The sequence below is a fragment of the Gadus chalcogrammus genome, chromosome 9, assembly GCF_026213295.1.
Source record: "Gadus chalcogrammus isolate NIFS_2021 chromosome 9, NIFS_Gcha_1.0, whole genome shotgun sequence".
In the NCBI taxonomy this organism is placed as follows: Eukaryota; Metazoa; Chordata; class Actinopteri; order Gadiformes; family Gadidae; genus Gadus; species Gadus chalcogrammus.
This window is the reverse complement of record NC_079420.1, coordinates 25,705,884-25,730,896: the sequence shown is the minus strand read 5'-3', so window position 1 is coordinate 25,730,896 and position 25,013 is coordinate 25,705,884. Positions and strand designations below refer to the sequence as shown.

At 48.5% G+C, this 25,013-nt stretch overlaps 1 protein-coding gene across 1 annotated transcript in view; it reads right to left on the bottom strand.

Moving 5' to 3' along the window:
* itpr2 (inositol 1,4,5-trisphosphate receptor, type 2) overlaps positions 1-25,013 on the bottom strand; it is an 81,291-nt gene that overhangs the window by 3,864 nt on the left and 52,414 nt on the right. The window contains exons 41-55 of the mRNA XM_056599035.1: positions 24,084-24,340; positions 23,627-23,827; positions 23,246-23,356; positions 22,894-22,989; positions 22,403-22,522; positions 21,352-21,483; positions 15,601-15,793; positions 14,974-15,099; positions 13,334-13,509; positions 12,691-12,855; positions 11,911-12,094; positions 9,560-9,646; positions 7,074-7,198; positions 6,571-6,736; positions 4,434-4,594 (exon numbers count right to left, since the gene is read on the bottom strand). Of these exons, the coding sequence (XP_056455010.1) occupies positions 4,434-4,594; positions 6,571-6,736; positions 7,074-7,198; positions 9,560-9,646; positions 11,911-12,094; positions 12,691-12,855; positions 13,334-13,509; positions 14,974-15,099; positions 15,601-15,793; positions 21,352-21,483; positions 22,403-22,522; positions 22,894-22,989; positions 23,246-23,356; positions 23,627-23,827; positions 24,084-24,340 (2,300 nt within the window). The remainder of the gene's footprint in view (positions 1-4,433; positions 4,595-6,570; positions 6,737-7,073; positions 7,199-9,559; positions 9,647-11,910; positions 12,095-12,690; positions 12,856-13,333; positions 13,510-14,973; positions 15,100-15,600; positions 15,794-21,351; positions 21,484-22,402; positions 22,523-22,893; positions 22,990-23,245; positions 23,357-23,626; positions 23,828-24,083; positions 24,341-25,013) is intronic.

The following is a 25,013-nucleotide window of genomic DNA, read 5'->3' as shown; positions in this document are numbered from 1 at the left end:
ACTCAACCATACCATGTTTTATGGTGCACTTCTTGATGGCCTAGTTTTTGTTTAGTGTAAGCGGTCTGGTGCCCCCCCTGTAAAGACTCTCCCGGTTCTCGTTCGAAGCAGACCGACCCCAGCATGCAGAGTTTCAGAGTGGGGAAGGGAAAGGTGTAAATACACAAGGAGATTCTAGTGGAGATGGGTGAGCAAATGACTTAATGTTTATTGTCTCTTCGTGGTAGCATTGTTATTGAAGGACAATTCATTTATTCACATCAATTTAAGAATTAAAGCAGCCTAAAAATAGAAGAATATCCAGGGCAGCTGTCCTCCCAGATATAGACAATTACTACAATTACACACTAATACTAAACCCAGACGCTTCCACTAACACCCACTCTGAGGACCGTGAGTCATGATCGGACTGAAGGAGGAAACAAAGGCAGGAAGAGGAAAGAGCCTAAAGACCCTTTACATGCAGAAATATGATAAAATAATACTCCATAAGCATGGCTTCCCATCCTCTCTCCCAGTACATCTCCTGGAGAGTCACCCAGATGGACTGGCCCCGTGGACCGGCCTTGTGGACCGGCCCTATGTACAGACGCAGACGCACAGACCTGCTGTTATTACATAACAGCAGGTCTGTGCGTCTGTCTGTTTTTATCCCAGCGTGGGTGTTGCCCGCATCTGCACAGACATGTTTGAGCCACCATACATATTTGGTTGGAGATATATTATGTATAGAGGTTTTCCCCTGTTTGTTAGTGTGCGTGTTAACGTTAATGTGGTTCCAGTTTGAGGCAGACACGGCGCTGGCCTGGACTGTGAAGTGAGGATGTTTTGTAATCAGCTGTCTGGGAGGGGAAGCAGAATAGGAAGGGGCTCAACCAGAACCTCTCTAAAACAAAACTAGACAGGCTACGCGTGCGTGCGTGTGTGTATGTGCGTGCGCTATGGCACAACATTTTCTCTCCTGTGTGGAGGACACAGGGAGCCTGAGGACCATTTGTTTAAAAAAAGTCTCAACAGCGCGGCCCCTGTGTACGTCAGGCTCCAGGGCTAGGGCCCTGTTGGCCCCTGTTGTCCAGGAGCCTGACGTACACAGGGGCCAACGGGGCTGGGGCCCTTGTACGTGAGCTACGGAGACAAATAAGAGTAGAACCTGGCTTTCGGAAGCAAGCAAATGAGAAATAAAAGGAGGAGACCTATCAGAGCTCTCTCTTCGGAGGGGCCTGCTAAAACTTGAGGGCAAATTAAGAAAATGAATGAAGGAGAAAATTGTAGTTTAAAACCATGACTGTGCTCCTACAGCGTTCACACCACAGGCCCGCCTGAGTCTGCCTCTTTGTGTGTGTGTGACTTTGTGTATGTGTGTCTGTGTGTGCGTGTGTGTGTCTTTGTGTACGTGTTAGCTCCAGGGCAAGGCGACGCACCACAAAACCAAACAGGAAGGCCAATGGATCTGTTTCCCTGGACCATTACTGATGGATTAAGAGGAATACGCAGAAGCATTCTGACAGACCATTCTGTCACTTCCCAACCCCCAGGCATCAGTTGACTTGAGGAAGAAGTGGATGATAAGGGCCATAACAAGGGGGTCTGTGATCCTGGGTAAGGGGGCAATTCGCCACACAGATCACATAATGCTCCTGCATGATCGCAGGCCTGTACACGGATCTACCACCACCACGTCTGCTGACTGCTCAAGGGATCCATGGGTCTCTCACACACACACACACACACACACACACACACACACACACACACACACACACACACACACACACAACACACACACACACACACACACACACACACACACACACACACACACACACACACACACACAATTTACTACTGGTCACTATATATTCACTGGGATTACCGTAGACTTCAATTGCACAAAGCCCAATTTTAAGTGTGAGTGTGCCTGCCCCTTATATGTCTCTGTCCATATGTCTGTCTAGGTGTGTCTGTCTAGATGCATCTGTCTGTCTATAAAAAGAGCTCAAGTCTTCTCAAACAAACACAAACATCTTCTCATCTTCAACCGTTCTATAATGGAGGAGTGGATAAGCAATGGAGGTTTAATAGGAGACAGACAGAGGGACAGACGCTATATCAGGCTGTTCTTTCAGTAGACACGGTGCTCCAATGCTCAATACTAATTCTTCATTAACCGACTCTGGAGCAGTCTTAAGGCACGAGGACAGCCTGGGGGCAGGGGGGGGCAGTGTGAGTGTCGTTCACAGCAATGAGAAATAAAACGGCATGGAGGGAACTCATCTCTGCATCCGCAAATTAGTGCAGCGAAGACTAAAGATAAAGATAAAGACTACAGATAGTCTCACTGGAAGAAGTGATGCCTCTTCAGCTTTCCTTCTCGAGACACAAACAGTGTTGTGCAGTGTGTTACATAAACCTAATTGCACTCTGTGTGCAAATAAATAATAAGGACTTTGCTTAGGCTAAAGTCGCAGCCCTGAAGGTTAGCGTTTCCCAGCTGCAATGAATCATGTGTAGAGAGAAAGACTGTTATGATCTAAGCTAAATACAAAAACATTACTGACTTATAAACTACGGAATCTCAGAAGGAGAGGTGACTCTCCAGGAGATGTACTGGGAGAGGGGATGCGAAGCCATGCTTATGGAGTATTATTTGATCATATTTCTGCATTGTTAAGGGTCTTTAGTTGCCTCCCTGGAAAGGTTTAGCAGTACCTGCTAGCCATGTAGATCTGTCATCACACACGCATGCAACTGAACACACACACAAACCCACAGACCAAGTACGGTTTGAGGTCGACCTTCCAGCCACACACATTTATGGAGTGTGTGTGTGTGTGTGTTTGCACATGCATCTCTCTGCCTCATACAGATGGTTTCCATCCGTCTCGTTTCCACCTGGACAGTGCGTCATGACCCCCGGTGGTGCAGCTCAAGCAGAGCGTCTGATGTGTGGCTCGTTGAACGCTCAATGGGAATCATTTCACTGAATTAATTTAATGACATGAACCAAATACACTGCCGCTTTTCCACCGCACATGTAGCTCGACTCGACACGACACGACTCGACACGACTCGACACGACTCGACACGGTAGCAGCGCGGGTGCTTTTCCACCGCAAATAGTACCTCCGGGACGTGGGCGGGGTCGTCTGCGCGAAAGGGCCGTGACGTATTTTTGTACGCGACGCAAACAACACCTACGTAACCCACACATGGACAGAACCCACATAACAACAATGGAGAACATCGATGCGATGGTATTCGTGTTCGTATATTAGCTGGCATGTTGAAGAAGTGGAATATGTTGGCTGCGGCGCTACTATGGCTGTTCTATCGTTACCAGCATGGTTGCCATGTCGCTCTCGTGACTTTGTCACACTCTCTGGCCCAATCAGTGGCCGGCCGTCTGCCGACGTCACCTTTTAGCATCGGCTCAGCCGCTTGGAACCTAGAGCGAGGCGGTACTAGAAAAAGCAGCCACTTGAGGTACTAGATTCGCGGTGGAAACGCAAAAAAGGCGAGCTGAGTCGAGTCGGTCGAGTCGAGTCGTGTCGAGCTGGTACCATGCAGTGGAAAAGCGGCAATTTGACTTCATTCGGTTAGGATCTCAATGGCTAGAGCATCTCCACAAAATCTGTATTTCCGAGGTCAGGTGGAACAGTTTGATTTAATTAAGTTATTAAGGCTGGAGTCTGAAGGACTTCTAGCCCTAGCCTACTGCAGGTCAGACATTCACTCCGTGTCGTCAGGGTGTGGCCCACTCACGCAGCCCCTGTAACAAACCTGTTCACAACGGTTCACGACTGGTCAGTATGTTTACAGTCCCAACAACCAAATATCTCAATGTCTGTATCTTGTATCTCTAGAATCTCCAACAGAAGGCCACAACACCCACCGCAGACTCACCAGTCATAACATGCATATGATGTGGAACCAAGTAATGCCTGATCACATCTACTACTGAAGTGAACACGCATGCAGGCTGAAATGTAGCTCAGGCATGAATATCCCGACATGTTCCACTGCAACTATACATGACACAATACAATATATAGTGTAAAGTAGTCCTTCTTGTCTCAGGTATTGATACCATGATGGACCCTAGCTGCAAACAACACCATGACGTCTTTAGGGAAACCTCCTTCACTTACCTTAACCTCGCTGGCTGTCCCCACCTCCGATGCAGATGTAATATTACATTGTTCTGATAATGTAATATCATAGGAATCAGAATGTGATACTCGTAAGAGTTGGAATGTAGTGTGCATAAGTACCTTAAGCATATAGAACCACCTTGAGGTCTAACACACAAACACCAGGGAGAGCCAGCCATCCATAAAGGGGCCACCAACATAATGTACACCTCAGTGTGCGTGCGTGCGTGCGTACCCTGAGGGCCCCCCCGGTCCCCTCCCCCAGGCCCCGGGGCCACTGACCTTGATCATGTACGCCACGTAGCTCTCGGGGCCCGTGTACTCGGTGGGGTCCTTGACGCGCACCAGGACCAGGAAGTAGAGGTAGTGCCACATGTTGTGCTCCGCCTTGATGTGCTCCTCGAACGACACAGTCTTGTTGTCAAACTTGTCCCGCTCCAGGCCTGGGGTACCGGAGGAGAGGACCAGAGGAGAAGAGGGAGGGGCAGAGGAGAGGAACACATGGTAGGTTCAGAACTACATCAGGACCACCTGTTGGTTGAAAAGGAATCCTGTTCTTCATTAGGTAAACCCGGGAGGAGGCGTCAGAGCAAGGTGGTGCTTATGGATGGAGTTACTTGGAATTAGAATGCATGTTGTGATTATGATGATTATCATCATTCTTCCACAAGCAGGGAGGTAAATGCATGCCTTGTTGGGGCTTTTCCAAGAGGGGTGAACACTAGGGATGAACGGTTCACTAAACTTGCGGTACGAAAGTAGGCTTGTGTTACAGTTCACCCTGAAGCTATGGTAAAGTACGGTAGTACTTTGAAAAAATTAATGGCAATTGGCTATCGTACAATATACTAAAATAAAACAAAGCCAGGATAGCTTTCCTGCACATGGAAAGATAAGAATAACAATGGTTCTGCTTTATAACATAACATATAAAACACACCTTCAACCAGGAATAGATCAGCAGCATATGGTCAATTAAGCAGTGCAACAAAATAGGATCACTAGAAGTAATGAGTCTGTTAACATGAAGCCAGTGAGCCTGGGCCCTTTGTCTCTGTCTGATGAGGATACGGACAATATAAGCTTTATTATAATATAAGCTTCATTGGAGCAGTATCCAACCCCTGTTGACGAGTCATTGAAATCGAAAGATCTGCTCTAAAAAAAGGATGAAAGTCTGTGAGCCGTTATTCATCATGGAGCATGTTACCCCAGCATTTTAAACAGAACAGATTATTACAACTCACTAATTATATTAGCTAAGAATCCCCTTGGTTGCGACTACCATACAGAAGCCTAACAGGCTGTTGCTTTAAAGTGATCCCAGTGGCCACAAACCGAGCCTGCTCCTTCAGTCTCGACGTTTCACGCAAGGGTTCAATTTACCCCAGCCTGGAGATCAACATATAACATAACCTCCGTGGAGAAGAAAACAGACCAGTATGTTCTGCTTGCCACACTTGTGGGTGTCAATGGCTAAAAGACCTCCTAACAACAGAACACCTTGAGAGAACGTCATCACTGACAACCTGATGTTCGAGATGAGGGTAATATAAGAGCCAAAATAACATGACCTCCCCATGGGTAAGGTTTGATCTCCCCATGGATAAGGTTTGAGCTCATTGATAAGGTTTGACATCACCATGGATAAGGTTTGAGCTCATTGATAAGGTTTGACCTCACCATGGATAAGGTTTGAGCTCATTGATAAGGTTTGACCTCACCATGGATAAGGTTTGAGGTCATTGATAAGGTTTGACCTCACCATGGATAAGGTTTGAGCACATTGATAAGGTTAGACCTCACCATGGATAAGGTTTGAGCTCATTGATAAGGTTTGACATCACCATGGATAAGGTTTGAGCTCATTGATAAGGTTTGACATCACCATTGATAAGGTTTGAGGTCATTGATAAGGTTTGACCTCACCATGGATAAGGTTTGAGCTCATTGATAAGGTTTGACCTCACCATGGATAAGGTTTGAGCTCATTGATAAGGTTTGACCTCACCATGGATAAGGTTTGAGCTCATTGATAAGGTTTGACCTCACCATGGATAAGGTTTGAGCACATTGATAAGGTTAGACCTCACCATGGATAAGGTTTGAGCTCATTGATAAGGTTTGACATCACCATGGATAAGGTTTGAACTCATTGATAAGGTTTGACATCACCATTGATAAGGTTTGAGGTCATTGATAAGGTTTGACCTCACCATGGATAAGGTTTGAGCTCATTGATAAGGTTTGACCTCACCATGGATAAGGTTTGAGCTCATTGATAAGGTTTGACCTCACCATGGATAAGGTTTGAGCTCATTGATAAGGTTTGACCTCACCATAGATAAGGTTTGAGCTCATTGATAAGGTTTGATACGTTATGTGAAGAGGTCATGGTTGTGTTTCTCTGTAAACGCACCGCAGATGAAGCAGGTTGTCTTGAGGATCTCTTCCTTGCGCTGTTTCTCGCTCCTCAGGTCAGCGAATGTGTCGATGATCACGCCGAAGATGAGGTTGAGGACAATGATTATGACGATGAAGAAGAAGAGCAGGTCATACACCACGCGGGCGGCAAACAGCGGCTCCTGGAGGTCGGAGATAGACATACAACGATGACGGGAGGCTTCTCAGTATTTACATACTGCTGCAATAGGAAAGGGCTTCATTACTGTGACACTTTGCCCTTATACAGGTTTACTCTGTTATTTTGAGGCAGAGGGATATAAGAATATAAAAATACAAAACACAAAAACGAACTAACGGCTCAACGTCCATGAGTAGGGTTGGCTAGAAATGTTTCCACACTCGCCACTCCATAACATCCACCGCCTCACTCACCAACATCCATCGCACAGTGGAATACACTAGCACCCCTGCCCCCTCGACACACACCCGGGCCGTTGGTTAGGAGGGGGGTCTCACCTCTTTGGAGGGCCTCCTGAGGATGTCCCCCACCCCGCCCCCGTTCCTCAGCCCCTGGTTCAGGACCGTGATGATGCACATGAGCAGCGTGTCGCAGACGCGCTCCGTCCCGTCCTCCTGCTCGGCTGCCAGCCAGGTGGAGAACAACAGAGAGAGGAGGTTTATCAGGACACCGTCAGTTCTACAGGAGTACCAACACACTAGATCACTGCGCTTCAGTGAACATATCAACAGAGAGAGGAGGTTTATCAGGACACCGTCAGTTCTACAGGAGTACCAACACACTAGATCACTGCGCTTCAATGAACATATTTTACCACAGCTGCCGTCACTTGTTCTTTTAATCATTTCAGAAGACAAATGATTTTGTTAATTCATTTTCTTTATTTCGTCACATTTTCTATATTTATTTAAATTTATTTATTTGATTAGGTTTTTTGTTAGTTCTATTTCACACTTTTATTTTGTTGTCCGAATCCTTGAAACTATTTGAACTCCACTGTCCTCCATAAGGCAAATTAAACATCTTCAATCATTCATTGATATTCTTTAATTTTATTGGAATTATTTGAAATTTGGTTGTTAATCAGCATAATAGTGAACCCCAGTAGACACTATAGGAGCAGCTATAGTGAACCCCAGTAGACACTATAGGAGCAGCTATAGTGAGCCCCAGTAGACACTATAGGAGCAGCTATAGTGAACCCCAGTAGACACTATAGGAGCAGCTATAGTGAACAGTACAGAGCCAGCAAGTGGACGGCCCTGACTCAGGGGGATAAAGAACTGAGACAGAGTGTGAGTATGAGTCACTGTCCCTGCCTTATCCATCCCTGAAAGAATGTAAGCAACCCGGAGCTGTATGTATGTGTGCTTGAATGCGTGCGTGTAGCTGTATTTGTGTCCTTGGATGTGTTTGTGTGCTTTAATTGGCTTGGCTTTAAGAAGGAACCACCAAACATGTGGAAGTGATGTTTTATGGGGGATTTGACTCAGTATTCTGTCGGCAAATTGCTGTGTTATATTCTGCTTTAAATAAATGTCCTTATTGTTTGTCTCATAACCCCTTAATGTAATGGCCGTGGCAATATCCTATAATTTCTTAATTCATAATTAAATTTCTTAAGTAGAGCACATTCTAGATGGCCTGTCTAGAGGGATACACACTTGCAGGAAAATTAGTTCTTGAGCCGCAGTGGTCAGACCACACTGTCGCTGGGAGAAGGGTTCTCTCCATCCGTATGCCGGAGGCAACTTTTGCTTTCTGCTACATTGAACCTTGCTGCATTTGGTCTATAAGTTGAAACGCATCGTTTACATGTATTTTAAATGTCATATCTTCTCAAGTCCTTTATTCATTTCCCTTATTGATTTCTCCTGATTATATGTGACCACAATGCGTATCAGACAGAACCGAGTGGTCAGCCACTGTTTGGTTTCAAAGATGTTTTATATGAACAAATATTATATATTTATTCTATATTATAGTAAATTGGTCATCCTACTGGGAGTGGCGGTTGTCTGGAGGAGACGCTCTCCTACTGACAGGATGTCCTGGCTAGCAGATTCATTTGAAACGTTTAACCCAAAGACACATAAAGGCATCATCGAGCTGCTTATATAAAATAATAATGTTATTTATCGACACTCAGACAACGATGGGTCTGGCCTGACAGGTCCGATCCCCTAGTGTGTGCATGGAGGGGTGTGTGTGGATCTGCGCCATGCCCCGGCCACTCCAGGTGACCAATGACAGCACGCTGCAGACCGAGAGCAGGTCCTGAAGACCAGGTAGTGAGTAAGAAGACCAGGTAGTGAGTATGAGGACCAGGTAGTGAGTAAGAAGACCAGGTAGTGAAGACCAGGTAGTGAGTATGAAGACCAGGTAGTAAGTACGAGGACCAGGTAGTAAGTATGAGGACCAGGTAGTAAGTATGAGGACCAGGTAGTGAGTATGAAGACCAGGTAGTGAGTATGGAGAGCAGGTAGTGAGTATGGAGAGCAGGTGGTGAGTATGGAGAGCAGGTAGTGAGTATGAGGACCAGGTAGTAAGTATGAGGACCAGGTAGTAAGTATGAGGACCAGGTAGTGAGTATGGAGACCAGGTAGTGAAGACCAGGTAGTAAGTATGAGGACCAGGTAGTGAGTATGGAGACCAGGCAGTGAAGACCAGGTAGTGAGTATGGAGACCAGGTAGTGAGTATGGAGAGCAGGTAGTAAGTATGAGGACCAGGTAGTGAGTATGAGGACCAGGTAGTGAGTATGGAGAGCAGGTAGTGAGTATGGAGACCAGGTAGTGAGTATGGAGACCAGGCAGTGAAGACCAGGCAGTGAGTATGGAGACCAGGTAGTGAGTATGGAGAGCAGGTAGTAAGTATGAGGACCAGGTAGTGAGTATGAGGACCAGGTAGTGAGTATGGAGAGCAGGTAGTGAGTTTGGAGACCAGGTAGTAAGTATGAGGACCAGGTAGTGAGTAAAGACCAACCTAGGGCAGATGGAGGCTTTGGTTCCGGGCACTTCTCCGTGGCACAGGAGTCCCCGGCCCGGCCGGCCCCCCACAGAGACCCTTGAGCTGGGGAGAACAGAGTCTGATGTTTGATGTTTGAACACTTTGATGTAGCATTTGCAGACACAAGATCACTTGGCGTGAGTATTATGTTTTCACGTGACATTTTGACGGACTGAGAGACAGACCTGTAGAAGGATGCATCAGATTGACTCACACCTCATACCTGATACCAGAAGGGATCTGCCTACTAGTCTAGGTACATAGTGTGGTCAAACAGAAAGGCCCCGGCACAGAGCCATTGGACTGGGGAGTGTGAGCATGCTCATGTGAACATGTTGCAGCGGCAGGTCAGATCTGCTCAAACTGAGGACCCCCCGGGGAGCAGGGAGGGACCACCAGCACAGGAGGCCTGATACTGCATTGTGTGTGTGTGTGTGTGTGTGTGTGTGTGTGTGTGTGTGTGTGTGTGTGTGTGTGTGTGTGTGTGTGTGTGTGTGTGTGTGTGTGATACTGCATTGTGTGTGTGTGTGTGTGTGTGTTGTCCGACCCCCGCTGCGCGTCGGGGCCGGACAACGCCCCTTAACAGTGGTATAATGAGCACATACCACAGCCTGTCGTGATCTATTGCTTAAGTATAGTAGTGTATGTGAGGGAGTATAGTTGTTCATGCAAGAGAATATAGCAGTGTATGTGAGAGAGAATAGTAGTGTGTGTGAGAGAGTTTGACTGAAACAAAGTGAGTTTGATACCTCAGTTCCTGATTGGGTTTCATAATATCACCAGTTCTATCAAATATTCTAATCTACAAACCTCCGGGAACTCCGGCGTGAGTCCAGGAGCTCTATATCTAAATAATATAAGATGATATAATATATAGATATCTTTATAATATAATATTGTAGCATCACAGGGTTTGGGAGATGGGGGCGGGCCTTAGCGGGGGAGCTCTGTGGGGATATGGCTTCACAGGATTTGTTGTGGTTACTGCCGTTGTTGTCGTCCGCTGCGCGTCGGGGCCGGACCACGCCCCTTAACAGTGGTATAATGAGCACATACCACAGCCTGGCGTGATCTATTGCTTAATTATAATAGTGTGGGTAAGACCAAGTATGAGTTCTGTCTCAGGCGGCCACTCATGCGTGCGTGCGTGCGTGCGTCAGCAGACAGGGATCAGCCCGTTGCATAACCCCCGAGGGGCCGCTTCCCCCGGCTGAAAGACAGGGATGGGGGGGGGGGGGGTTGCAACAGGTGCTAATGTACTGGTTCTGGCCGTCGGGCCCCCAGGGACCTCTTCAAGGATCTCGTTATCACAATGCTGGCTGCCGGGACATTCGGACTACGTATGATGATGATACCTTATGTCTAGGACTATCTTCATATTAAAGAAATAGTCATCATGAACGCCTGCTGTTTATTAGCCGTTCTTTGTGTTCTGCTAGAGGGGGGCCCTCTCCTGGGCCCGTATCAGTTTCCCACTCCTCATCGATGGTTCAGGCTCAGTTCAGGGAACCCAGCCTGTGGCCGTGTTGGGATAGACACCAATCAAGTTTGGAAATGTTCAGGTCTTAAATAGAGTTGTGTTTTAAACAAACAACCAGAAAGATTCAATTTCTGTTTTCGGTCCCTCTACCAAAACCTGAAGTTTTGCTCCATGAGCAATGGGCTTACAGTGTAAGAAAACCCCCTGTTTCAGTTCAAATTCAAACACTATGAGAGTCAAAAAACATTGATACAGGCTGAGAGCTCTCGGTAAGAGGGGGTTGTGTCATCCCCATGGTTATGTCACACACGAGTTTGTGATGCTTGTTTGGTACCGTTGTTGTGTGAGTGTTATCACTGATTGTGTGTGAAATGTGCCACTCCTCATGGCGTTAAACTGCAAGTGTCAAAGAAGCTTAACCCTCTCTGGTAGGCGGACATCTTACTACTATAATAGCAGGCCTGTCGCACCAGTTACTCATGTGTGCATGTGCCAAGCAGCCTGCAGCTCACACACACACACACACACACACGCACGCACACGCACACACCGCACGTCAAGACAAAGGCATTGACACACTCGCCGAGGTAAGACGTTATGTTTTTAAACATAACGGCTCCGCCATCGACACACGTGCCCAGGTAAGAACACACACGCACACGTACACACCGCAGCGACACTCGCCCAGGTAAGACGTTTTGTTTTTAAATATAACGGCTCCGCCTTGAGCCTCCCGAAATGTCTTTGCACTTTGTTGCTCAAACTTAATACGGCGGTGTTGGCGTGTCCTCCAGGGGACGTCTACAAGTGTACGGCGGTGTCAGCGTTTCCCTGTGGCGGTTCTGACCTTGAGCTGGGAGGCGGTCGACCTCCATGCGGAAGTCGTCTTTGAGGAAGAGGAAGCCGATGATGGAGAAGAAGTACACGAGGAAGATGGCGAGCACGGCGGTGAGGATGATGGAGCGGCCGTTGCGCGTCACACTCTTGATGACATTGAGCAGCGTCTCCTCGCGGATCACCAGGTCAAACAGCTGGTAGGAGAGGCACGGTACAACTCAACACCAGGTCAAACAGCTGGTAGGAGAGGCACGGTACAACTCAACACCAGGTCAAACAGCTGGTAGGAGAGGCACGGTACAACTCAACACCAGGTCAAACAGCTGGTAGGAGAGGCACGGTACAACTCAACACCAGGTCAAACAGCTGGTAGGAGAGGCACGGTACAACTCAACACCAGGTCTAACAGCTGGTAGGAGAGGCACGGTACAACTCAACACCAGGTCAAACAGCTGGTAGGAGAGGCACGGTACAACTCAACACCAGGTCTAACAGCTGGTAGGAGAGGCACGGTACAACTCAACATATTCATTTTCACTGAGATTCTAAAGAACAACAAGTTAACATCGTTTATAGAATCACTGAGGCCAGTGTTGCCAGATTGGGCCAGATCTCTCGCCGAATTTGGCAACACTGACTGGAGCATCAATGCTGCATCACGGTAATTATATTCGGTTTAATATGTTATGAACGTCATGAATAAAGAAAAGGCTGGTCAATCAAAAAACGTCTTTAAGAACACCAACTTGATTAAAAGACAGAAAATGTCAGTCCGTGGACGTTTACTGACCAGGAAGCTGTAAAAGAACTCGTGAGCAAAGAGGCCCAGCACGCAGATGACGGCGTAGCCCAGATGGTAGATGAAGAGCATGTCCATCACCACGGCCTGGTAGCCCCGGGTGAACGTACCCTGGTTCCCCATGAAGCTCACCAGGAACACCACCTTGTTGAACAGCTGAGGGACAGATGGACACCAGAATAAGGGAGACAACATGTAATCAATTAGGCCAATTCACAAACACACTGCTGTTCATTTAAAGGCCACTTCCTGCATGTTATGCATTTTCTGTTATTGGACATACATCTAATTGTTTCCATGAAGTTCCAGATTCAGCCCTTTGAACCTTCTGCCTGTCCTTTTAATCTGCATGATGCTCACGACCAGCAGAAGATACTCAAAGGAAGACTCGACTACGAACTGCGAAATGTGACATTTTTCAACTATAAGAGAGTACTTCGGCACATACTGTGTTAACTACCAGCCTGCAAAAATCTATCAGTTTCCAAGGAAAATAGCAGAAAGGCTGCTCCAAAGCTTCCTGACATGTGCATGACGGCGGACTATCAGTTGGATAGCTAATAGCCAGGCAGGCCGCCGCCCCTTTACCTATACCTCACATCTTGTTGGCAGCCGGGCGTCTCTCCACACTTACGTTGGCGGCCCCCAGCAGCAGCAGAGCGGGGCCCAGGCCCAGGGTGTAGATGGAGCGCAGGATGAGGGACACCAGGAAGAACAGGATGCCCCAGGGCTTGGGGAGGACAGGCAGCAGGCTGGTGAACACCCCCACCGCCACCCACAGCAGCACGTTCCAGAACGGGGGCAGGGTGCCTGGAGACGGGAACACATGAACCGTCACTGGGTGGGGGGCATGAACACATGAACCATGACCGGGGGGAGGAGGGCATGAACACATGAACCGTCACTGGGGCAGGAGGGCATGAACACATGAACCATGACCGGGTGGGAGGGCATGAACACATGAACCATCACTGGGGCAGGAGGGCATGAACACATGAACCATGACCGGGGAGGAGGGCATGAACACATGAACCATGACCGGGGAGGAGGGCATGAACACATGAACCATCACTGGGGCAGGAGGGCATGAACACATGAACCATGACCGGGGAGGAGGGCATGAACACATGAACCATGACCGGGGGGAGGGGGGCATGAACACATGAACCGTCACTGGGGAGGAGGGCATGAACACATGAACCATGACCGGGGGGAGGGGGGCATGAACACAAGAACCATGACCGGGGGGAGGGGGGCAGCCATGAACACATGAACCATGACCGGGGGGAGGGGGGCATGAACACATGAATCATCAACCATCACAAACACAAACATGAAACCAGCCAAATGATTTGGACCCAATACACAAACTGCCATATTAACCTGATGGGGGTAATATGGCAGTTTGTTGAGGAACAAAGGTTGGTCAAGGAGGTAGAAGCATTTCTTTGATAATTTCACAAAGAAATAACTGTTAAATGTCATTCTAACATCCACTTTACGACAATAAGAGCCCACTTAAGTTATTATCAAGATATTATTTGTAAACAAAGTCCAGGACGATATCGAGTGGCATGTCACTGTATTACTTTGGTAAAATGCCAAAAGCCTCTGCTTTTAAACAGACACACACGCACACACAAACCCACACACACACCACACACACAACACACACACCACACACACACACACACACACACACACACACACACACACACACACACACACACACACACACACACACACACACATCTAAGGGCTTGACAAATCTCAACAGTTAAGATCTTTGCTTTTATATATCAATGAAATATAACAAATCTGGGCTGTTTCTTTTGGACTTTGGAATCAGCCATTGCAATAAGGCTTCAACGCAATCCATGACTTTGTCAAAATATAGAGAGAGAATGCAAGAAGAACATCTCTTTTGATCACAAGATTGCAAACCTAAAATAAGGTTGAGATTTCCAGTGGTGTTCTCCTCGGTATCGGAGGAAGCGAGAGCAGGGTTCACTGAAGGACGACGTTGTTGGAATTCCAGGCAGCACCAGCGCTACCTGTGACCTGGTCTCCGGCAGACAGCCAGACAGCTTTAACTACCTGTGACCTGGTCTCCGGCAGACAGCCAGACAGCTCTAATAGAGCCCCTCGCTGTCAGAGCCCTCGGAAGACTCCTCCATCACAACCAGCAGGGATCAACCTCTGAACCGCCACTAGGCCTCCAGCACACCTTATATAATATGAACCACACTGCCAGCGAAAAGATACCCTTCTCACCCTCATCTCCGTCATCCCCGAAAGGGTAGAAGACCGCCACGGCGATGTTGAGCAGGCAGGCCAGGTAGAAGGAGATACTGCCCCACAGAGAGATGTGTCGGGAGAACCAGAACAGGGCCTTGTTCTCTGCGGAGAGAGAAAAAACATAAGCAGAGCACAGGGAACGCACATAGAAATACACATCCAGTGAAGCCAAATAAAGAATTGGATTAGAAAAAGGGCTGGGCGCCTAAAAACTACTAGGTGTAAGATTGAACAGTTAATATTGGAGAATTGGAATAACCATGTGCTATTAATCAGTGAATGAAGAGAACATCAGGTAGACTGCCTCTGCATGAGCCAATTTAGATTTCTGACGTATCAGGGGATCGTTCCTCTGTCTGTGAAATGGCAGGAAACACAGGAAGGGGAGAGCAGAGGGGTAGGGGCTATAGTTTGGTTGTTTGGTTTCAATACCCTCTTCTCAAAGATGTCCATATTGTCCATGATCTTTTTAGTTAATATAATTTGTTTTTGAAATTGTAAATAATTATACTTGAAGAAAATACTTTTATCTTGAGAATTTACCTCCCATCATCTCATATTCATTCATTAACCCGAAAATAGCATTTTGGTTGCGTATCTTACTGCGGATCTTCTTCTGCCAGCTCATCTCATTGTAGAGGTGGTCGAACTGCTGGAAGAAGTGGTTGACCTTGCTGCCCTGGTCGTCCCTCTCGGTGGTGGAGAACACCCTCACCTGGGACTCCAAGGTCAGGTACTCACAGATGTTGGGGACGGGGAACACAAGCTGCTCCATGCTGCGGTCGTGACGCACAATCTAGATGGGATGAGGGAGACTTCTCCGTTAGTGACCAACGGTGGAGGCCTTCTTTAGAGGGGAGGCGCGTTAGGTGCCAACTGCTGAATGAACAACGTCAAACTCCCCTCATAGCCCACCTTGGAAGAAGGAAACCTTTAAGTTCTATTTCATTCTTACTGACCGCCAGAGGCAGTGCTTAACACTGGATGTTATCCATCGCGCATGCGCAGGTCGAGTATTTAATATCAACAAAGTCACACGTGACCGGGGATGACGTCGGGCCGCCCGTCTATATAAGGCCACGTCACTCTCCAAGATGTCCCTTGTATCTTCTCGCAGTAGCGAATACAGGTTAAGAGTAAGAGATAAGCTTGAATAAAAGCAATATAAGCCGGTGACTCTTTGCTGGTAGCCCTGCAACCGCATGGTTGGAGCCGCGAATTCGTCCTCCAAGGGCTGCGATTAGTCACGCACGGCTATGTTTTGAATGCCGCATACCGGTGTTTTCGCCGGTGAGCTCGGCTCACGCTAGACTAACACAGCGTCTTCATCAGCTGTAGGCTGCTAAGGTAAGTATTCTCTCTGTGTTAGCTTAAAGTTAAGTAAGATAAGGGGATCCTGTTTTCGGCACCCGCTTAAGCTTACGTTTTGTTTTGTTTGCCTCGCTGCATCGGAGATTGCGATTACCGGCGTCTGCTGCCTTTTGTGGCAACTTTCGTTTAAGTTCATTAAAGGCTCCCAGAGTGTTTTCGCTCGTTAGAGCGTGTACTCCCTTATTTTGAATTAAAGAGCAGAAGCTCCCCATTACGGTCGAGGCTAATGGGTAAATAAGAAAAATTAATTAATTAAAAAAAAAAAAAAAAAAAAACAGACCTCTGTTTTAGTTTGAGTTTCTTACGTTGAGCAGTTTGCTGCACTTTTGTTAAATTATTACTGTTGGGTGCTTTCGCCTATTAGTAACTACTTTACTCTGGGAAAATACTATTTTTTGATAGCTTATTTCCCCCAACATGTTAGGCTCACATGGTTGTCGCACTTGCATGGCTCCACTGTTAGCCCTAGATGGACATGATGAATGCCAGGCTTTACCCAGGCTTCTGAAGGCGGCTCCCAACATGTAGGGAGTGGGTCTAGGGCAGGCTCAGAAGCTTCCCCGGCCACGGTTAAGCCAGTGGTCCGAATGGCACTGGCACGCTTAGGGTTGGATGAGGCTCCAGCAGATATCGCCCCAGCTAGTGCATTCTTTAGGCATGTCCCGCCACAAGTTTTTTCTGTGCCTCCCTCCCAGCCATATATTGAGGAGCTTCACAGATGCTGGCCAGACCCCAGATCTCTATCTCATCACACCAGTGACAGCAGGGCCTTGGCTTCAATGCAGAATGCCAGCAAGCATGGACTTGACCGAATGCCAGCCGTAGAGCCGACCATTGCCTCCCTCATTGTGGCACCAGAGGAGGTGTTGAGGCCGAATGCTCGCTGTCCCAGGCCACAGTGTCGCATCACTGATGACCTGTTAACAAAGTGCTATGACACAGCGGCACGTATGGGCCGTATCGGGAACTCCTTGTCCCATTTGATATTGGCCCTGTCTCAGTCCTTGCAATCATCCAGTGTAGATGCTTCAGTGCAGAGTCTAAGTGACACGTCTTTGCAGGCATTTGCCTTCATGACCAGAGAGCTTGGTAGGCTGATGGCGTCGCTTACGCTGGCCCGCCGCCAGGTATGGCTGGCCCAGTCCCCATTATCAGAGCCATGCCGGAGGACCCTTCGCACTCTCCCCGTAGTTCCGGGAGAGCTGTTTGGCCCAGCAGCACAACAGGCCTTGGATCGTGGCATCCAGGCTAACCAGACACGGCAGCAGTTTGCTAGCCTTCGGGGAGCTGCATCCCTACCGAGGCAGCAGCCTCCACAAGGTTATGGCACCAATCGTCCTCTGCTGCTAGGGCATCCTAGTGGTTATCCCAGGACCTCACCAGCTCCTGAGCGACCCTATCAACACCGAGGCCAGCAGCACAGGCACAGAGGGGTCGGGGGTCGGAGTTTCCCCCCTCCAGGCCCCCAAGAGGGCGTGGGGGCAGGTACTGACGGCTCATGGCCGGGCGTCGGGCGCTTCACCCAGCAGCACCTAATCTGCTGGGGAAGTTGCACTACAGACCCTTGGGTGGTGACCACGCTTTCCCAAGGGTACAATCTCCAATTCCGACGCCGGCCCCCAGTTTTCAGGGGGATCAGAGTGACTACAGTCAGCGATCCCACAAGGCGACAGGCCCTCAGCCAGGAGGTATCCACCCTCCTGGAGAAGAAGGCCATCGAGATCATAGATCCTCAGACACAGCAAGGTGGGTTTTACTCAGTGTACTTTTTAGTTCCAAAAAAAGAGGGTGGGTTTCGCCCTATACTGGACTTACGAGGGCTAAACAGTTTTCTGAAAGTATTGCCCTTTCACATGCTAAAGACAGCGGAAGTGCTCCAGGCCGTCGCACGGCAAAGCTGGTTCACATCAATAGATCTAAAGGATGCATATTTTCACGTTCCGATAGCACCACATCACAGGCCATACCTGCGCTTTGCATTCGAAGGGCGGGCCTACCAGTACAGGGTCCTCCCATTCGGGTTATCCCTAGCCCCACGGATCTTCACAAGGTGCATGCGGGCAGCGCTCGCACCAATGCAAGCCACCGGAATACAAATCCTCCCTTATCTGGACGATTGGCTTATTTGCGCTCCAACCCGGCAACAGGCAGAGCAGGACACCACAGCCCTCCTAGGCCATGTGGAAAGGTTGGGTCTTACAGTCAACTACGGAAAAAGTTGTCTTATACCCAGCCAACAGGTACTGTTCCTTGGCATAACCCTGGACTCCGTCCAAATGCTTGCCTTCCCGTCTCCACGGCGAGTAGAGGCCATACTCCAGATCCTCCTGCATTTTCGGGAGAACAGGAGGGTAAGGTACAGCCTTTTTCTCAGGCTATTGGGAATGTTGACGTCAGTAACGTCAATAGTGCCACTGGGCCTCCTTCACTTGCGGCCGTTCCAAGTTTGGACCAATGGCCTCCACTTAGATCCAAAGTTGCACGGATCCAGGAAGGTCAGGGTGTCCAGTCAATGCCTCCTGGCATTACAACCCTGGAGACGCAGAGCATATTTTGCCAAAGGTGTCGCACTAGGTTCGATCCCCTCACGCCGCGAAGTGGTTGTGACCGATGCTTCGCTCTCTGGCTGGGGGGCAGTGTGGCAGCACAGGGCGGTGAGAGGGCTCTGGAGTGCACAGCACAGGACACAGCACATAAATGTGCTCGAGCTCCATGCTATTTATTTAGCGCTCCACCAATTCCTGCCATATTTGAGGGGCAGACATGTTCTGGTACGATGCGACAACAAGTCAGCTGTCTACAATGTGAACCACCGAGGGGGCACAAGGTCATTACAAGTTGCACAGCAACTTCTTGTATGGGCTCTCCCTTACTTTTCCAGCCTCAGGGCTATGTACCTTCCAGGGCCACAGAATACGGTGGCAGACTTTCTTTCACGCCAGAAACCTCCGTCGGGGGAGTGGCGACTCCATCCAGAGGTAGTAGATGGCAATTATGGAGCAAATACGGCACAGCGTTGGTAGACCTGTTTGCTTCAGAGTCCACAACACATTGCCCTCTCTGGTTCTCTCCGTCAGAGACTAGTCCGATGGGACAGGATGCCTTGGCACATCCATGGCCACGTCAGCTCTTTATGCCTTCCCGCCATTTCCACTGATAGGGTTAACTCCACACAGAGTTCAGAAGGGGAACCACAGACTCCTGCTGGTTGCCCCCAAACTGGCCAGGGAGACCTTGTTCCAGTAATGTACAGGCTGCTAGACGGAGATCCATGGTGCCTGCCGAAGAGGCGGGACCTGCTCTCACAGCTGGGGGGCCATATCTGGCACCCCAGACCAGAGTGCCTGCAGCTATGGGTTTGGCCCTTGAGGGCCTGATCCACTTATAATGGAATGTGACCAGGAGGTAGTTCAAACCATCATAGGACTCAAGAGCTCCCTCCACCAGGGCACTTTATGCTAACAGGTGGAAGGATATTTGCAAAGTGGTGTGAGGCTACAGAAAGAGGTACCGGAGTGTTCCTCAGTGCCAATGATACTGCGTTTTTTGCAGTCCTTATTGGAAAGGAAGCTATCTGCTTCCACTTTAAGAGTCTATGTGGCTGCCATTTCATCCAGGCACATTAAGGTTTATAGCCAGACGGTGGGGTCTCATTCTTTGGTGACCCGATTTCTTAAAAAGGAGCCCAGCGGAGGAACCCCCCACGGGCTGTCAAGGTTCCCTCATGGGACCTACCTCTGGTACATTGGAGCCCTCCGTCTCCCCCCGGTTTGAGCACCGGACCAGGCGCCACTGAAATGGCTGTCGGCGAAGGTGGCCTTTCTTCTAGCGATCGTGTCAGCCAAGCGTGTGAGCGAGCTTCATGCGTTGTCAGGGAGTGAACAGTGTATACGCTGGAACTCAGACGGGCACAAGGGGTGGCACTGTGGCCTAACCCTCTTTTTTTCCAAAGAGGCTGTCTTCGGCCCACTATAATCAGGTCATAGAGCTAGCAGCTTATGGCCCCTCACACCCACCGGATGAGGAAGCTAGTTCAGCAGAACTACTCTGCCCGGTGAGAGCCTTGAGATGTTACATACAGGAAACTGCTGGTTTTCGCCAGTCTGATGGCCTGTTTGTCTGCTATGGGGGCCCGAGGAAGGGGCAAGCGCTGTCCAGACAGAGGCTTTCCAAGTGGGTGGTGGAGGTAATTGAGGAGGCATACAAGTCAAGAGGACTGCCTTTGCCTCTTAAGATCAGAGGCCATTCCACCAGGAGTGTCTCCACCTCCTCGGCAGCACTACGAGGAGTGCCTCTAGGTGAGATTTGTGCCGCGGCCTCCTGGGCTTCAGCGTGCACCTTTCCCCGATTTTACAGGGTCAATGTAGCTGCTCACCACGCAGTGGCTGCAGCTGTTATTCAGGACCCTCAGGCCCTTCCTAATAGGTGGGTACAGGATTCCTCGTGACTACGTTGGTAATAGTCATCCAGTGTTAAGCACTGCCTCTGGCGGTCAGTAAGAATGAAATAGAACGAGAGTTACGTATGTAACTACGGTTCTATGAATTCTGGATGACCGCCAGAGTTCTCTGTCACTCGGAATCTTGCGAGAAGATTCTGAAGGGACATCTTGGAGAGTGACGTGGCCTTATATAGACGGGCGGCCGGCGTCATCACCGGTCACGTGTGACTTTGTTGATATTAAATACTCGACCTGCGCATGCGCGATGGATAACATCCAGTGTTAAGCACTGCCTCTGGCGGTCATCCAGAATTCATAGAACCGTAGTTACATACGTAACTCTCGATTTGAGCTTTGAAAAACAAAGATGATTTCAATCATACGCTGGCTTTAACTGGAAAAAGTTAGAATTCTCTTCCTTGTTGTCTATGGTTTGTGATTAGATGTTAACGTAGTCTTGTTAAGCGCTTTAAAAACAATGACAACGATTAACGTTGAACTTGAGCTTTGGAGTGGACCTGATTGGATGCTGGTCGCTGTACCTCTATCTGGGCCGTGTGATTGGCGTAGTAGCGGAGGGCGTCGCCCTCGTAATCCTCCTCTGGCTCCACCCCCAGCGGGACGGCGGTCCCCTCCCTCAGAAGCAGCTGCATCTCCTTACTGTGGCGCGACAGCTGGAGGAACCAGGAACAACATGACCCCACGGCCAGGACCTCAGAGGACCTGCTGACCTCCTGGTCATCCACTGACTCTTGAACCTTTTATTTATTTATCTTTACATTATCTACATATTAACAGACTGCCATTACATCAAATAATGGCAACAGAGTAAACCAATTTATGTGCAAGATAAAAATTAAATACTTTATCTAACCTGATATTGGGAAAGAAGTTATGTCAAATCTAGTTAAAATAGATCTTACAAATCTATTTTGTTCATAGTTGACTCCACATCAATGGTGTTCTTTTAAGCTGTTTTAGATCGGCCAGGGTTTAGCGGACCAGCAGGAAGAGATCTACTAGGGTTTAGAGACCAGCAGGAAGAGATCTACTAGGGTTTAGAGACCAGCAGGGCAGTAAGAGATCTACTAGGGGTTAGAGACAAGCAGGGAGAGATCTAGTAGGGGTTGGAGACTAGCAGGAAGAGATCTACTAGGGTTTAGAGACCAGCAGGGCAGTAAGAGATCTACTAGGGTTTAGAGACCAGTAGTAAGAGATCTACTAGGGTTTAGAGACCAGCAGGGCAGTAAGAGATCTACTAGGGTTTAGAGACCAGTAGTAAGAGATCTACTAGGGTTTAGAGACCAGCAGGGCAGTAAGAGATCTACTAGGGTTTAGAGACCAGCAGGGCAGTAAGAGATCTACTAGGGTTTAGAGGACCAGCAGGGCAGTAAGAGATCTACTAGGGGTTAGAGACAAGCAGGGCAGTAAGAGATCTACTAGGGGTTAGAGACCAGTAGTAAGAGATCTACTAGAGTTTAGAGACCAGCAGGGCAGTAAGAGATCTACTGGGGTTAGAGACCATCAGGACAGAGACCTGCTGGTCTCTAAGGTTTAGAGACCAGCAGGCGAGTGTGGCGAGATGTGGAGTACCTGGTGGGCCAAGATGTAGATATTATGTCCAACGTCTTTGGGCTTGATCTGGTCTCCGAAAACTTCCCCGTCCAACTCGGCCTCCACGCCCTGGGCATAGGCCTCCTTCATCACGTCCACCTGCCAACCGTCGGTACAGTTTGAGGATTGGGCTTCACGGAGGCAAGTACGCCACCTGGATGAACTGAGGTGTACTCGATTCTACCAGACCTACAAAAGCCCCGTCCACTTTTTAAAAGCTCCATGACCAAAGCCGTGCTCATTTATCTATTAGTTATTGAAGGCTACTTGTAGAAGCCTACTTTCCAAGGTGCCCCATGAGGAAATACAAGCAGGCAGACAGGTGGAACAAGTGGACTCACTGATGACCTGCATTGTCTTGGGTTGACCTTTATGACTTGTTCCGTAGAAAATAATTACAGAAGGCTTTTGTAACAGAAACATTTATCTACCTGCTACGCACACTAGCTAAGACGGGAAACCACACGCACCAGTTCATTAGGCCTCATCTTGTACAGGATCTTCTCTGCATTCTCACTGTCGTGACGGCTCTCCATGATGGCCAGCAGCAGCTTGGAGGCGTTGTTCTGTAACAGGACAGAACCATTTGAGCTCTGATGGGCGGACACTGCATAGATCAACACTGTATTATCTAATCAGTTGTTCAAAGCATTTAAAGCTAAATAAGAGGAATTCACATTGTGCCTAGTATTGGTAGTTTTGGTAGTATTGAAGCATCAACCAATGCCTTGATAATAAAATATGTATTAGTATTAGTATTGTTTTGCCCATCCAAATGAACACTACCAGGTTATCAAGCAAAGGCAAAGGCTAGCTGCTCACCTTTAGCTCCATCACCAGGTCCAGCCGGTGCTTTCCCAAGGGGTTGATGGGGTTTACAATCAGTGCAATGATTATGTCGATGCCGTTGGACTCATGCTTGGCAATACAGGACTAGAGAAAAAAATGAAAGACAGGAGCACCGTAAGACACTTGAAGAAGAGCTGTAATGGTGGGACAATGAGGGGTGAACGACGCCATTTAGCGAGGCTCAAAACAATAAAAGAGCTCAGTAGCGTTGAAGGACATCAACAAACAACATCCACACATCCATCCTCCTCTCCTCTGGAGCTCATAATGCCCGAGGAACCATTAAACCTCTTCTATTGGGTTTCTGTGGTGACTTTGAATGGCGTTTGGAGGAGCTGGTTCCTGACTCATCACCTGGTTCTCGTGGCAGGGCCCTTGGCAGTACTCTGTGATGGTCTCCAGGGTCTGGCGCACCAGGTCCACGTTCCCCTCGTTGATGTACAGCCCCAGCAGGCCCAGGCCCCCGGTTGTGCTGCCGCAAATGCAGTCCAGGAACTGCAGTGTCTCACACACCAGGTTGTAGTTGGTCTTGTTGTTTTGGTTGCGCAGGAAGTTCTTCAAAGGAGGAAAATAAAAAAGAAACAGTTTGCCTGACCTGTGAATGCGGTGACCCATTCATTGATCATATTTTAAAGCTTCCCTTGAATGTCATGCGGTTTCATGCTTTATGATTTTGCAATCCACTCAGTACGCGGTTGTGTAAAGCCCCTGATGGCGCACTATGTGACCAATCAACAAACCTGATCCTCACCAAAACAAACAACAGATTCTCCCCTGCCCCCCCGGTAAGGTTACCAGGACGGCTCCTCACCTGCAGGTTGGTGTTGTGGTTCTCACAGAGCAGCTGCATGTATCTCAGGATGGGTTTCATGATGGCGATGGCCTGGCTCATCTGAGTGTCCTCCAGGGCCTCCCCGGCGGTGGACCCCTCGCTGCCCTGGTTCAGGCACTCCAGCTCGGGGTCCAGCTCCTTCCTGAAGGCACAGAAGGCCTTGGAGGTGGCGGACGAGGCCTCCTTCAGCTGCCCTCGCATATTCTCCCTCATTTGGAGGCCAGAGCTATTCCCTGCTGCTCAGCGCGCGCGCACACACACACACACACACACACACACACACACACACACACACACACACACACACACACACACACACACACACACACACACACACACAACACACACACACACACACACACACACACACACACACAAACACACATTTTATTAATTACTATTACTATAATTTTTAAAGAAATGAATGTCTCGATACAAAGTCCTTTTCATATGCTTGGGGTTGGTTTGGTGACACATGAAGCCACCGACAAACACAGAAGGGCTAGACCGGAGAGCTTTACATGGAATAATGAGACATTGGAGGATTAGCGTCACGTGTGTATCCCAACACTGAATAGTAAGTAGGCCTTTGTCCCGGGGCAAAGCCTCCGTCTTTTGGAAAGAAAATACTACAAAAAACGACCACACATGCAGTAAGAAGTGATTAGATGGTGATAATCTTTGTAGTTCTTTGTTAAGGCCTGAAAACATAATTTTCGACAGTTTGAAGCATTTAACCCCATTTGCTTTGGTCTCACCTTTAAAAGGAGCTATATGTACCAAATGTACTGTACTTAATAATAAAATGACGTTGTCCTCCCACACTGAGGGAACATACTTCAGTCAGAATACTGGCTGACAACATACTACAGCCAGTTTGTTCACCGTTAGGAATTTCAATTCCAGATG